Below are 10,651 nucleotides of genomic sequence, written 5' to 3' on the forward strand. Positions count from 1 at the left end.
AGGTAATAATCATACAGCCCACATCCATCCTTTCAGGTTGTGTGAGATGCAACATTAGATCTAATTGAAATGTAAGGTGGCCTGACCTACAATGGGCCTGAGAGGCAAGCAGCTAGATACACCACAATCTCTAGTGTGTAAACCTTGAAATTAAGCATTCAGCCTGTCGTCTCTACTAAACATCCATTAACACAAGTGCATCTAAAGGACGACAAGGCGACAACTGCTCTGCTCTAGCTACACAACAACAGACAAAAACAAGAGTGTGCTGGGGAGCGTGACATATCGTCTCTAAGTAAGTTCCCCTTCAATCACATAACCCACTTTAGCTGCTTTTGATAGCCTAGCGCCATCTATATGCCACATATCCCACTTTAGCTGCTTTTGATAGCCTAGCGCCATCTATTCAACACATATCCCACTTTAGCTGTTTTTGATAGCCTAGCGCCATCTATTCAACACATAACCCACTTTAGCTGCTTTTGATAGCCTAGCTAGCACAATCTCATGTGGAGATCAATAAAGGAGGAATCCTCCTTTACTTTCATGTCAGGCTGTGTCTGAGGGCTTAGTGTTCCATTTGCCTTCTAATTAAAAAACAAACAAGCATCTCCATCAAGTTTGCGTGGTCTGCCGCTTTGTTCTTAATGGCTGGTAAATGTCAGACAAGCTTGTCTTTGTATATGAAAGAGAGAGCGATCTCGGTTGCCATCAACTGGAAACCCATTGAGCGACGAGACATTGATGACGTTAACCCTGAGAAGAGAGCCAACGTCATGTCTTTATCTCTCGCTCTCCTTCCATTCTTACTCCCTCTCTCACTCTCCCTCGCCACCTTGCTCACTTAGCATTAAATGTAACATCACAGCCTTGACAAAAACGACAGCGGTGGAATCAACAAAGAGAGAATGAGAGAGAAAGAGAGGGAGGGAGCGAGAGAGAGAGAGGGAGAGATTAAAGAGTTTAAATGGCTTGATTCATGGAACGTGTATCAAATAATGTTCTCCTTCTTTCATGATTAAAAATAACGCTTTGAACAGTCTTTGATCCAGACAGGCAACACACACCACTGGACTTCAGGTGATTCAGATAATACAGTGGTATGGAGAAAAAGACAAGGAGGGAGATGTTCAACATCAGTTCAACAAACAGAAAGAAGCCTAGTTCACCCCAGAGCCATATATTTAAATGTATGTCTGCGATTTACCCCTCGCTCTTTCCTTCAGCATCATCATCAGGGCTGTGTTCAGTAGGGAGAAATGTTTTGGAACGGTGTGAAACAGGAAGGAACTTCTCCCATAAGAACACAGCATTTAGGGCAGCAAGTAGCCTTGTGGTTAGAGCGTTGGGACAGTAACCAGAAGGTTGCTGGATCGAATCCTCGAGCTGACGAGGTAAAAATCTGTCGTTCTGCCCCCGCCCTGTTCCCCGGGTGCCAAAGACGTGGATGTGGATTTAAGGCAGCCCCCCGCACCTCTCTGATTCAGATGGGTTGGGTTAAATGCGGAAGACATATTCAGTTGGACAACTGACTTGTGAGTATAATTGTGAGTATAATGTGAGTATAATTGAAAAACAATGGAGTGAGCTATATGGAAGAGATAGGTGAGCTTGACACGATGTGAAGTGAACAGGTTGGACTGGATGTGAATTGGAGAGGTACTGTAGAGTTAAAGAAGCATGTTCAACAGCACAATAGGAGAAAGGAGAGAGCTGCATTGTTATACAAGCTGACAATGGTGTAGGACTGTGACTGTGCGTTTGTGCTACAAAATCAGATAACAGTGCAACGATACCACAGTTATGTATGACTGGTTTTGCCAGGTCGCAATTGTAAATGAGAACTTGTTCTCAACTTGCCTACCTGGTTAAATAAAGGTAAAATAAATAAATGAATGACGCATGAGTCGTGTGAATCAGAAAGGTATCCGAACTGTAGTATCTCTCCTTAAGAGACAAATTTACTTTGACCTCACCGTCAGGGGGCCTGTTGGAGGTGGCCACCACCACTACTCCGGTCCTGAACAATGTCTGAAACAGCTGCTTCAGAATCATCGCATCAGCGATGTCAGTCACCTGGAGGGAGGGGGGCGAGAGAGAGAGAATTTAAAGGCAGCCAGACTACAATGTGCCTTCTCTTGTGGCAGACAAGCATATGGTTGTGAGTGCATATATGTCAACACATGGGAGCTGAGAATGACCACGCAATCTCCTGAGCTGATTAAAGTCATTTAGGTGTACGTCATTTCTATTCTTTCACCCTGGTCATGGTCACACCCGCCATCCCATTGCAAATGGTCACGAAGCAGCTTTCTGTCATGAACAAGTAGCCAAGCCAACGCGGCGAGGCTGAGCTAATCAACTAAACAGACAAAGCGAGAGAAAGAAAAGAATAACAAAAAAATGAAAGCAATATGAATTCAAACAGGGGCCACAATGACAAACAAAGCGACTCCCAGATGGCCGCACAAAAGGTGTGAAGTGTGTGTGATTGTGTGTGCGTGTGAGATGGAGGACATTTTGTGAAGAGGGCCCTGGCGGCATTACTGTCCCTGAGCTGCTGCTGGCCTCTACAATCATTATCTATTAGCACTATGGAACCTCTGGCTTTTCCACCAACAGACAACTACACGGCACTATGTTGAATCAATCCACACATGTGAAGAGCACATTGGCAAACATAATGAGCAACTGATTGACTGACCATCTTGCCAAATAGTAAAACTGTACTGTACTTCTGTCCCCCGCCCCCAATATCTCTATCACTAATCTATCTCCTTGGTCAAATCCACTCTAATGTATTTCATTAGGAATCAAGCAGACTGTAGTCCATGTAGGGTTGTCCAACTTGTGGATAAGAGGAACAGTGTTCCTGTCATCTAATGGTCCCTCCCCCTCCTTAACATCCCTCTCTTTTCCTTGCCTTACAGACACTTATGACTGCCATCCCCACAGCATATGCTGCCTTTCTTAGCCTGGAGTGTCTTCTACTTTCACATGCTAACCCCTATGCCCTCTGCCAATACTACATTAGCATCGGAGCTAAAGCCTTGATTTTGCAACAAGGCAGCAAGAGGCACTCTCCTTCAGCAAATTAAGGTGTGTGTGTGTGTGTGTGTGTCACATCCACATAAAGCCAAGCCAAGGTGCCTGGGCCCTATATACTCACTGAATAGGCCCCATTTCCTCCAGCCGTTATTTTTCATTTTAATTTCAAAAGAATCATTTAATTATGACCTTTATCCAACCCGTATTTGTTTATTCATGGGCCCTAAACACACCACACACTCCAAGGGCCGATATTGATTGCTGAATACGAAGAGAGGGGGGAGAGATAGATACGAAAGGTTTCCCAGAGAAGGGGGGCTAATATACTGCACTTGTGTAACACAAAAACAACGGTGCGACCGCCGCCACCACCACTGTCGATATTCAAATGAGCATCCAATTACTCTAGCGGGGAGTCAGTTTACCGCGGCGTCGCACTTGGATGCCAAATTAGGACTCTTTTGATCTTACACCCCTTTACGTACACAACAACACAACCTGAGTAATTTCACAGATAGGCCCCACTGACTGGGGTTCTGAGACAATGAAAGCCTGAAGCGCTTTCTTCCCACTCTGTCTCTGTCCTCAGTCTCTCTTCCTTAGTCTCTCCATCCCTCTCTCCGTCTCAGGCGTCCTTCTCAATGCCCAGTATTCATTAGAGAGACTTGGAGGGGGACAAAGGGGGGGGGGGGGCTACAAATTACTGATAATGGCACAGTGCTAATGAAGAGAAAGGAGAAATGTCATTAGCATTTAAGAGGATAAGATCCATCTGACCCGCTGCTGCCGCCAGTCGCTTTCCAGCGCCACTCACTTAAGGAAGCAGGCGAGTGCGACTGATACCCACATAGCCTAATTTGCATGGCTGAGTGGAGGAGGATGCTGATTGGTATGGACCCTCAACTCCCCCCACCCACACTCTGTTCCCCACTCCTTCCCTCCCTCCCCTTCGTCCTCTTGTTTATGCATCACATACAACACACGTGTGTTGTCCATATTCGCCGGTAGCAACAGTCGAGAAGCAAAGAAAGCAAAGCAGCAAGGCAACCACAAACAAAACAAATCAATGAGGATGCGAGAGGAGAGTGTGCAGCAGTTGAAAATGTGAAAATAGAGAATGAAAGGAGAGGCTGTTGTTCCACACCGATGCACCCTGGGAGTGATTAGAGAGCGAGAGAGACATTGCCTTGGGTGATCTTTGACCCCCCTCCATAAGGATGAATGATAATACCTATGCGTCTTATTGTCGCTCACTGAGAAGCAAGGCTATATGCCTCTCAATGCAGATATCAACTAGCCAGCATGGCAAAACAGCTAAAAAGCAGAGTACTGGCCTTATTTGTCCCAGTGGATACATCACTACTGTTAGGATTGTCGGAAAGGCAACAGTTATTTTAAATGCTGTTGGACTGCTTATAAGAGGTACCTATGATCCAGAGCAAATGTGTGGGGATGCAGCTTCCTTCATGTAAAACATGTTTCAGTGCCTCTAGTAGGGTCTCAGAGTGCTGCTACACTCACACCAACCACTAGGTGGCTTCAGCCCTGTTTAAGTGAGTGTGAGGAGACTTAGCACCTTGCCCTCAGATGGCTCTAAGCAAGAGTAGGACATGGGGAAATACTTTAGTCATTAGCCTGCCTATGATCTAGCCTACTGTTCATCAGTATAAATGAGATGTTCATGTTTTGAAGGATCTGCTAATTCTGTCCATGTCATCATCCCCATTAGCTGGCACATAAAACTCCACTGACTAAATCAGCGTTCTGTCTTATTAGTTTGTGCAGTCGAGAGTTAATGGGAATTACAGTGCTTGTTGTTTTGTGCCTTTTGTTATTCTGTTTTTTAACTATAGTTTATTCTGTGTTCAAAAACACCTGCTTGAGTCACCTCATGTCCTCCTTGTTCCACACACACACACACACACACACACACGCACGCACACTCACCTGAAACTCGTCAAAACACAAGACACAGGTTTCATTGCTGATCTCCATGGCAACCGGCGAGATGGGGTCATAGGTGAACATTTTCCCCAGCCTCCGTTGAGGAGTGCTTTGTTTCCTCCGGTGGATCCCTTAAACAAGGTTACACAATCGTCAGACACAAACATCTTAAAGCACACCTGCATCTGAAATTCAAACCCCCTAACAATGCATAGTAGTAGTAACAGCAGTAATTTCACTTATATGCATAATGGTACACAATTATCGCATCAGGATCAACAGAGAGTGAGGTAAATATACGATACAGAATGTATGGAGGTGTCGGACTTGCTCAAAGTCAAGCAAACAAACCTCTGACAGCTGTATATTAAGAGACATACTAGGAGGAGTACTAACTTTTGTGGATGTCCAACATGAAGCTGTTAAAATGGACCCTTTTCTTACGTCCGTTATCCACATGAGAGTAAAACATATCCATAAGCATGGTCTTCCCTGTGCCTGGAGTTTCCCCCCAAAAAGACAGACAAGAACGAAACATATATTCATCATAACATATAGCTAACAATATCCCCCCAGAAAAGCACGAAACATGACAATACCATGCCTATTCAGTAGTAACAGGGTAAGCCACAAACTGAATCTAAGTAAGTGTTAGAACTATCATATGTGTTATAACCTATAGATAATGTTTTAACTGGCAGATAATGCATTATATTTAGCAGATAATGGGTTATACTTTGTAGATAATGTTTTAACTAGCAGATTATGTGTTATAACTTGTGGGTAATGTGTTGAAAGTGAGCGCCACCCGGTATGAGGTGGACCTATAGAGTTGCTTGTAAAAGGTGGATGGAACAACTGCCCCCGGTTAGAGGGAGACAGCTTAGTAGGAGACGGGTTTATTGCCAGCTGCAACACACACTAGCATTACAGGAGAAAAGGAGTGATTGTGATAAATGTGATAGAAGTGTGAAGATGCATTGTATTTTAGGAAGTGACACACACTAAAGGAGTCGAGAGGTGGTAGTCCTTGGATGGAGAAGTCCAGAGGTGAAAGATAATGTGTTACAACCTGCAGATAATGTGTCTTACCAACATCACCATGGATATAGAACCCTCTGGGTGGTGGTAGGGGGAGCAGGCACTCATCCTGTGGATTAAACATAAACATAAATAAACAGTCATGACTGTCACCAAAATGTAACAATGCTTGTTTTTCACAACATCTTTCACAGATGCTTGTCGTCATTGACAATAAGCATGTCAATCCAGCTATTATGAGAATTGGAATGAGAAGGGTCATATTGAGAAAGGGGATCACTGAGTAGCTAGCTATATTAATGAATTATCATTGAATCAAATTACACTAGAAAGTATAGGCCTATGGAACATAGACTATTCATTTCCATATCATTGTTTAAATCCCGAATTAGAGTCAGGGCATCAAGCCTTGGAGTACTACAGTATGATTCCAGTTCTCTAGACAACTAGCCTACTGCAGTGGAGCAAGACAAAGGACATCTAATCAACAAGACAGGGTTCCCACGAAGAAAGCATAATCAGCAGAACAATGGGGGGGATTTGTCAGACAAAATAGGGAGGACTGTAGAGGTTCATCCGAGGTCTAGTGCAGTGTTTCCCAACTCCAGTCCTTCAGTACCCCAAACAGTACCCATTTTTGTTGTAGTTCCGTACAAGCACACCTGATTCAACTTGTCAACTAATCAACAGGCCCTCAATTGAATCAGGGGAGTTTGTCCAGGGCTAAAACAAAAATATGTTATGTTGGGAGGACTGGAGATAGGAAACACTGGTCTAGTGGACGTCTACAAACCCACCGGGTTGGACTGGCTGATTGAGATACTGTGTTGAAGTGGTGTGGTGGTGGCAGTGTTAAGTCATTCCTGAATTGTCCTGATTTTATCCTATAATCACATAATCATAGGCCCACTGTTTGCAACTTCTTGACCAGGTTGTTGTGGAAAAAGATAAGTTGTTGTCCTCCGTAAACTACCTCAAAGATAATGTTTTTTTGGAGCGGATTTAATTTAGCCTACAATTCAGCAGCAACATTAGTCAGTGTCCACTGCCCTTCATGAAGCACCAGACTCTCATATCTCACGACAATGGCTGATTCATTGGCGGAAAAAAAAACATTCCTCCCCTTCTTCCCACCCTCCCGTCTCCCTGTCAGGTCCTCTCCCTGTCCTGTCTTCTCCGCCTCTCTCCTCCTGTCCTCCACTGAGGTGAAATACTGGAAGACAGTGTGTGACTTCTCATTGACTTTCCAAGCTGCTCTCTGGAAACGCGGGCAGTAATTGTCGGTGGTGGCCGGCAGCCATGTTTTAATGTTACGGCAGAGTGGAGAAGGACAAGGAATGCCTCTCCTCAGTCAGTCGGCCCTCCACACAGCTCAGTCGCCAATTTTCACTCTCACGCTCATCCTGCACCGGCTCTCGAGTGTAGAATAGCTCACGGGCAAAAAGTTCACATGTCAACAGGTTAGTGTCAGAGGTTGAGATCTTTGTTATAGACCCCATTTTTATATCCTGTAACCATAACAATCAGTCCACTTCTAAGAAAGGTTAAATGTCAATGAGGACTGTTATGATGGTTGGGTATCTTAACAACTGGTCAAACTGACCAAGGCCTAGTAGACAGGATGACCAATCTGACTTGAATTGGGGTGGATCCTTCATAAACACTGTACCATTGTAAGCCACTACAAAAACATGCCACATTGGGTCAATATTAAGTCAAGAGTAGTCTGCTCATAGTCAGTCAGAGTACAATGGTGAATGAATGCCAACAGAGAGAGCAGACAGCAGCAACATGACCTGATTCAAAACAGTGTAATTGCATAAGAACTCTATTCATGTGGTGTGTGTGTGTGTATGTGTGTGGCAGACTGACAAACAAGGATGAAGAGGAGAGGGGGTACACATCAGTATTTTCAGTCCGGAATGTACTAGACAATGGGGATGCCCTCATTACTGCACCGGGATGATGAGAGAGGAGAACCAGGGCCACCACAGCAGGAGGTCTCTCTTTCCTGCGATCCAAAACATCTCATCCTACCCCGCTCTGTCAGTGTGCCTGCCAGACCCCTACACCCCCACCCCATAGCATAGACATCTCCACCGTTTCCTGACCTAAAAAAAAACAACAGCCCCCCCATACAGACCTAAAACCGCCACACCCACAAATACACGCACACCCCTTACCCTCCCACTGACCAGGGCTCCAAAAACATTAGGGGTAGAGAAAGTCAGTGTGGGAGGCAGATCCTTTGTAATGTCCCATGGTGCCCTGCTCCAAAATGTTTGATGTCAATGGAGCTTCATGCAAGGCTAACAGTCCAGATACCATTCAATTTATAAAGCTCATCTAGCAGAATGAAGCTATTTAATGATTGGGCAATGGCAATCTAACTGTGGATGACTAGGCCTAATAATGGTGTTGTGTCACATGTAGACCTTATGGATCAGCTAGACTACTATTGAACTGAGGAACAATGTGGCTTTCCAGAAACGCTCTACAACTGGTAAAGGGAATTTTGCTTCGGAGCATTGCTTGGTTTGCAAAACTCTGTGCATACTGGTAGTTGTTTTATTGAACTGCAATCTAGCCCTTCTCACTGAATCGGGTCTTGATAGTGTTTCATCAACATTCTCTCGAAAGCACACAGGGCCATAATGTTAGGTGAGGGCAAGCCAAATGTCAGGAACATTATAATCAAGTGACTAATAGCTTCTGTTTGCTAACTGGGACACAGTAAGGGGAAAACACTGGAGAATACTGATCCAGTTAGTTAGAGGCATGCTGTGAGTGACAGATGAGTAATCCAATGACAATCCAGCATTCTCCATCAACCTTAAAAGTATAGGAAGGAGAAAGCTTCTATGAAAGTTGTAATAACCATGATGCAATATTCATATCCAATACAGGAATAAATAATATCAACTAACCATGCAATACAAAAAGGACAACCATTCAGCATGAAATGATGTATTGCATCAATTTGTTGCATTAGCTACTGCATCAGTCATGTGATCTATACCTCTTCTGTGGGAGCATCATCCCCTTCAGTTTTGCTCAGTTTGTAATCGTTTACTTTCTGTTGCTTTGCGTTGCTGTCTTTTGCCTCCTTCACCTTAGGCTTGGGTGGGGTCAGGTAGATGCTGTTGGAATACCCTCGCAGGGTTTTCTGCAGTTGCCCCAGCTGATGTAGAGCATCTATTTGTTGAGTGTCCTCCACTAGCGAGCCACAGCGGATGAGACTGTCATAGTGCTGCTCAATAGTTCTGGTGGACGCCGAGGTGTCTGACCTGGCTTGGTTCAAGGGGGTCAAAGGTGATGTGGATGGATTACATGTGCTTGTTGTGTAGCCTGGCAAAGACGAGGATGAAGACAACGATACAGTGTACCATCAACACATACAGTCGACATACAACAGCAGATTATTATCAACACACAACTATAATACTGTATGTTCATGTTAGGAATTAATAGTTGATCATCATGCCAATAAGTCTCATCACATTGACTTTTGTAAATGGGAGTGTATCAAAGACTAAGAGGCTAGCTAGTTAGCCCTTTATGTTCTGTAATGCACACCAAATCAACGTGCTAACAGGCTACAGCTAGCAATTTACGTTAGCTAATGTTATGCAAGTTATCTAACTGTAAGCTTAGACAACAGTATCAATCCTCTGAATGATCCCCAAATGAAACATTTGGACAACATGTAGAATCTCTCACCTTTTGCAATGCTGCTCGTGGAAAACCAAATGTTGTTTTGAGTGTGTTGTATTAAATATCTACCTAAACATCTTGTCGCCAAAGACGATGTGTAGGCCGCCATCTTGATTCAATGGAGAGAAACTTTATTTATAATCATCTATAATCCCCAGAACAGTTATGACACAAGTCATTTTCTTTGTAATAAACTACGTTATGGGCGCGTTATAAAGCCAATCAAGATGTTTAACATTTTATATGTCTTGTAAAGTATATTTTTGTATACGTAGCTATTTTGTTGAATTTGTGAGGAAGGAAATGCAACACTTTACACGGCTAATTTAACTCTGACTTGATAATATTTCTGATAGTATAGTACAATTATCAGCCAATTAAATGTGAATGCGCTGAGACATCAGGACTACGTCCAGTACGTTTTTACGTTCTGGAGCTTTCAATTGAGCGGAAAAACCAGTTGAAAAACGGAGAGTGGTTGAGTTGTGGGTTGAGGAACGCTCTCAGCATGGCCATTTCCCTTTAAATACGTAACTTATTGCTTCAAGCCACACCTCGCGCACCCACCAAACGTTTCTTCAATAACGTTTTGTGGCAACATGTCGTTCAGTATAATCTGTTCCGCAACGTAGCAAAAGTTAAAGAGAACTGAACGCACCTCTATTGTAAATGTATGGCGCTTTCACGACAACTGGGAACTAAGAAAAATCGAGGTCAAATCATAATGTGATCAGGTCGGAGCTCTAGAAAGATGCCCGAGTTCTCAACATGGAATTCCGAGTTGGATGACCATTCAAAACAATTTTATCCCTGGAGCTAGTTTTTTTCCCGAGCTCCCAGTTCGCTTGAGTACGCTGAAGTTTGAAATCGGAGATTTCCGAGTTCCCCGTTTTTTTACGCGCCA

At 43.8% G+C, this 10,651-nt stretch overlaps 1 protein-coding gene across 3 annotated transcripts in view; it reads right to left on the reverse strand.

Moving 5' to 3' along the window:
- afg1lb (AFG1 like ATPase b) overlaps nt 1-10,647 on the reverse strand; it is a 70,545-nt gene extending 59,898 nt beyond the window's left edge. The window contains exons 1-6 of one of the 3 annotated variants that reach the window (XM_031800957.1): nt 9,754-10,647; nt 9,053-9,381; nt 6,085-6,142; nt 5,389-5,490; nt 4,996-5,123; nt 1,977-2,076 (exon numbers count right to left, since the gene is read on the reverse strand). In XM_031800957.1, the coding sequence (XP_031656817.1) occupies nt 1,977-2,076; nt 4,996-5,123; nt 5,389-5,490; nt 6,085-6,142; nt 9,053-9,381; nt 9,754-9,856 (820 nt within the window). In that variant the 5' untranslated portion in view covers nt 9,857-10,647. The remainder of the gene's footprint in view (nt 1-1,976; nt 2,077-4,995; nt 5,124-5,388; nt 5,491-6,084; nt 6,143-9,052; nt 9,382-9,753) is intronic. The other 2 variants (XM_031800954.1, XM_031800955.1) reach the window with 2 other exon arrangements.
- Nucleotides 10,648-10,651: the final 4 nt, after the last annotated feature.

The sequence above is a fragment of the Oncorhynchus kisutch genome, linkage group LG21, assembly GCF_002021735.2.
Source record: "Oncorhynchus kisutch isolate 150728-3 linkage group LG21, Okis_V2, whole genome shotgun sequence".
NCBI classification, from domain to species: Eukaryota; Metazoa; Chordata; class Actinopteri; order Salmoniformes; family Salmonidae; genus Oncorhynchus; species Oncorhynchus kisutch.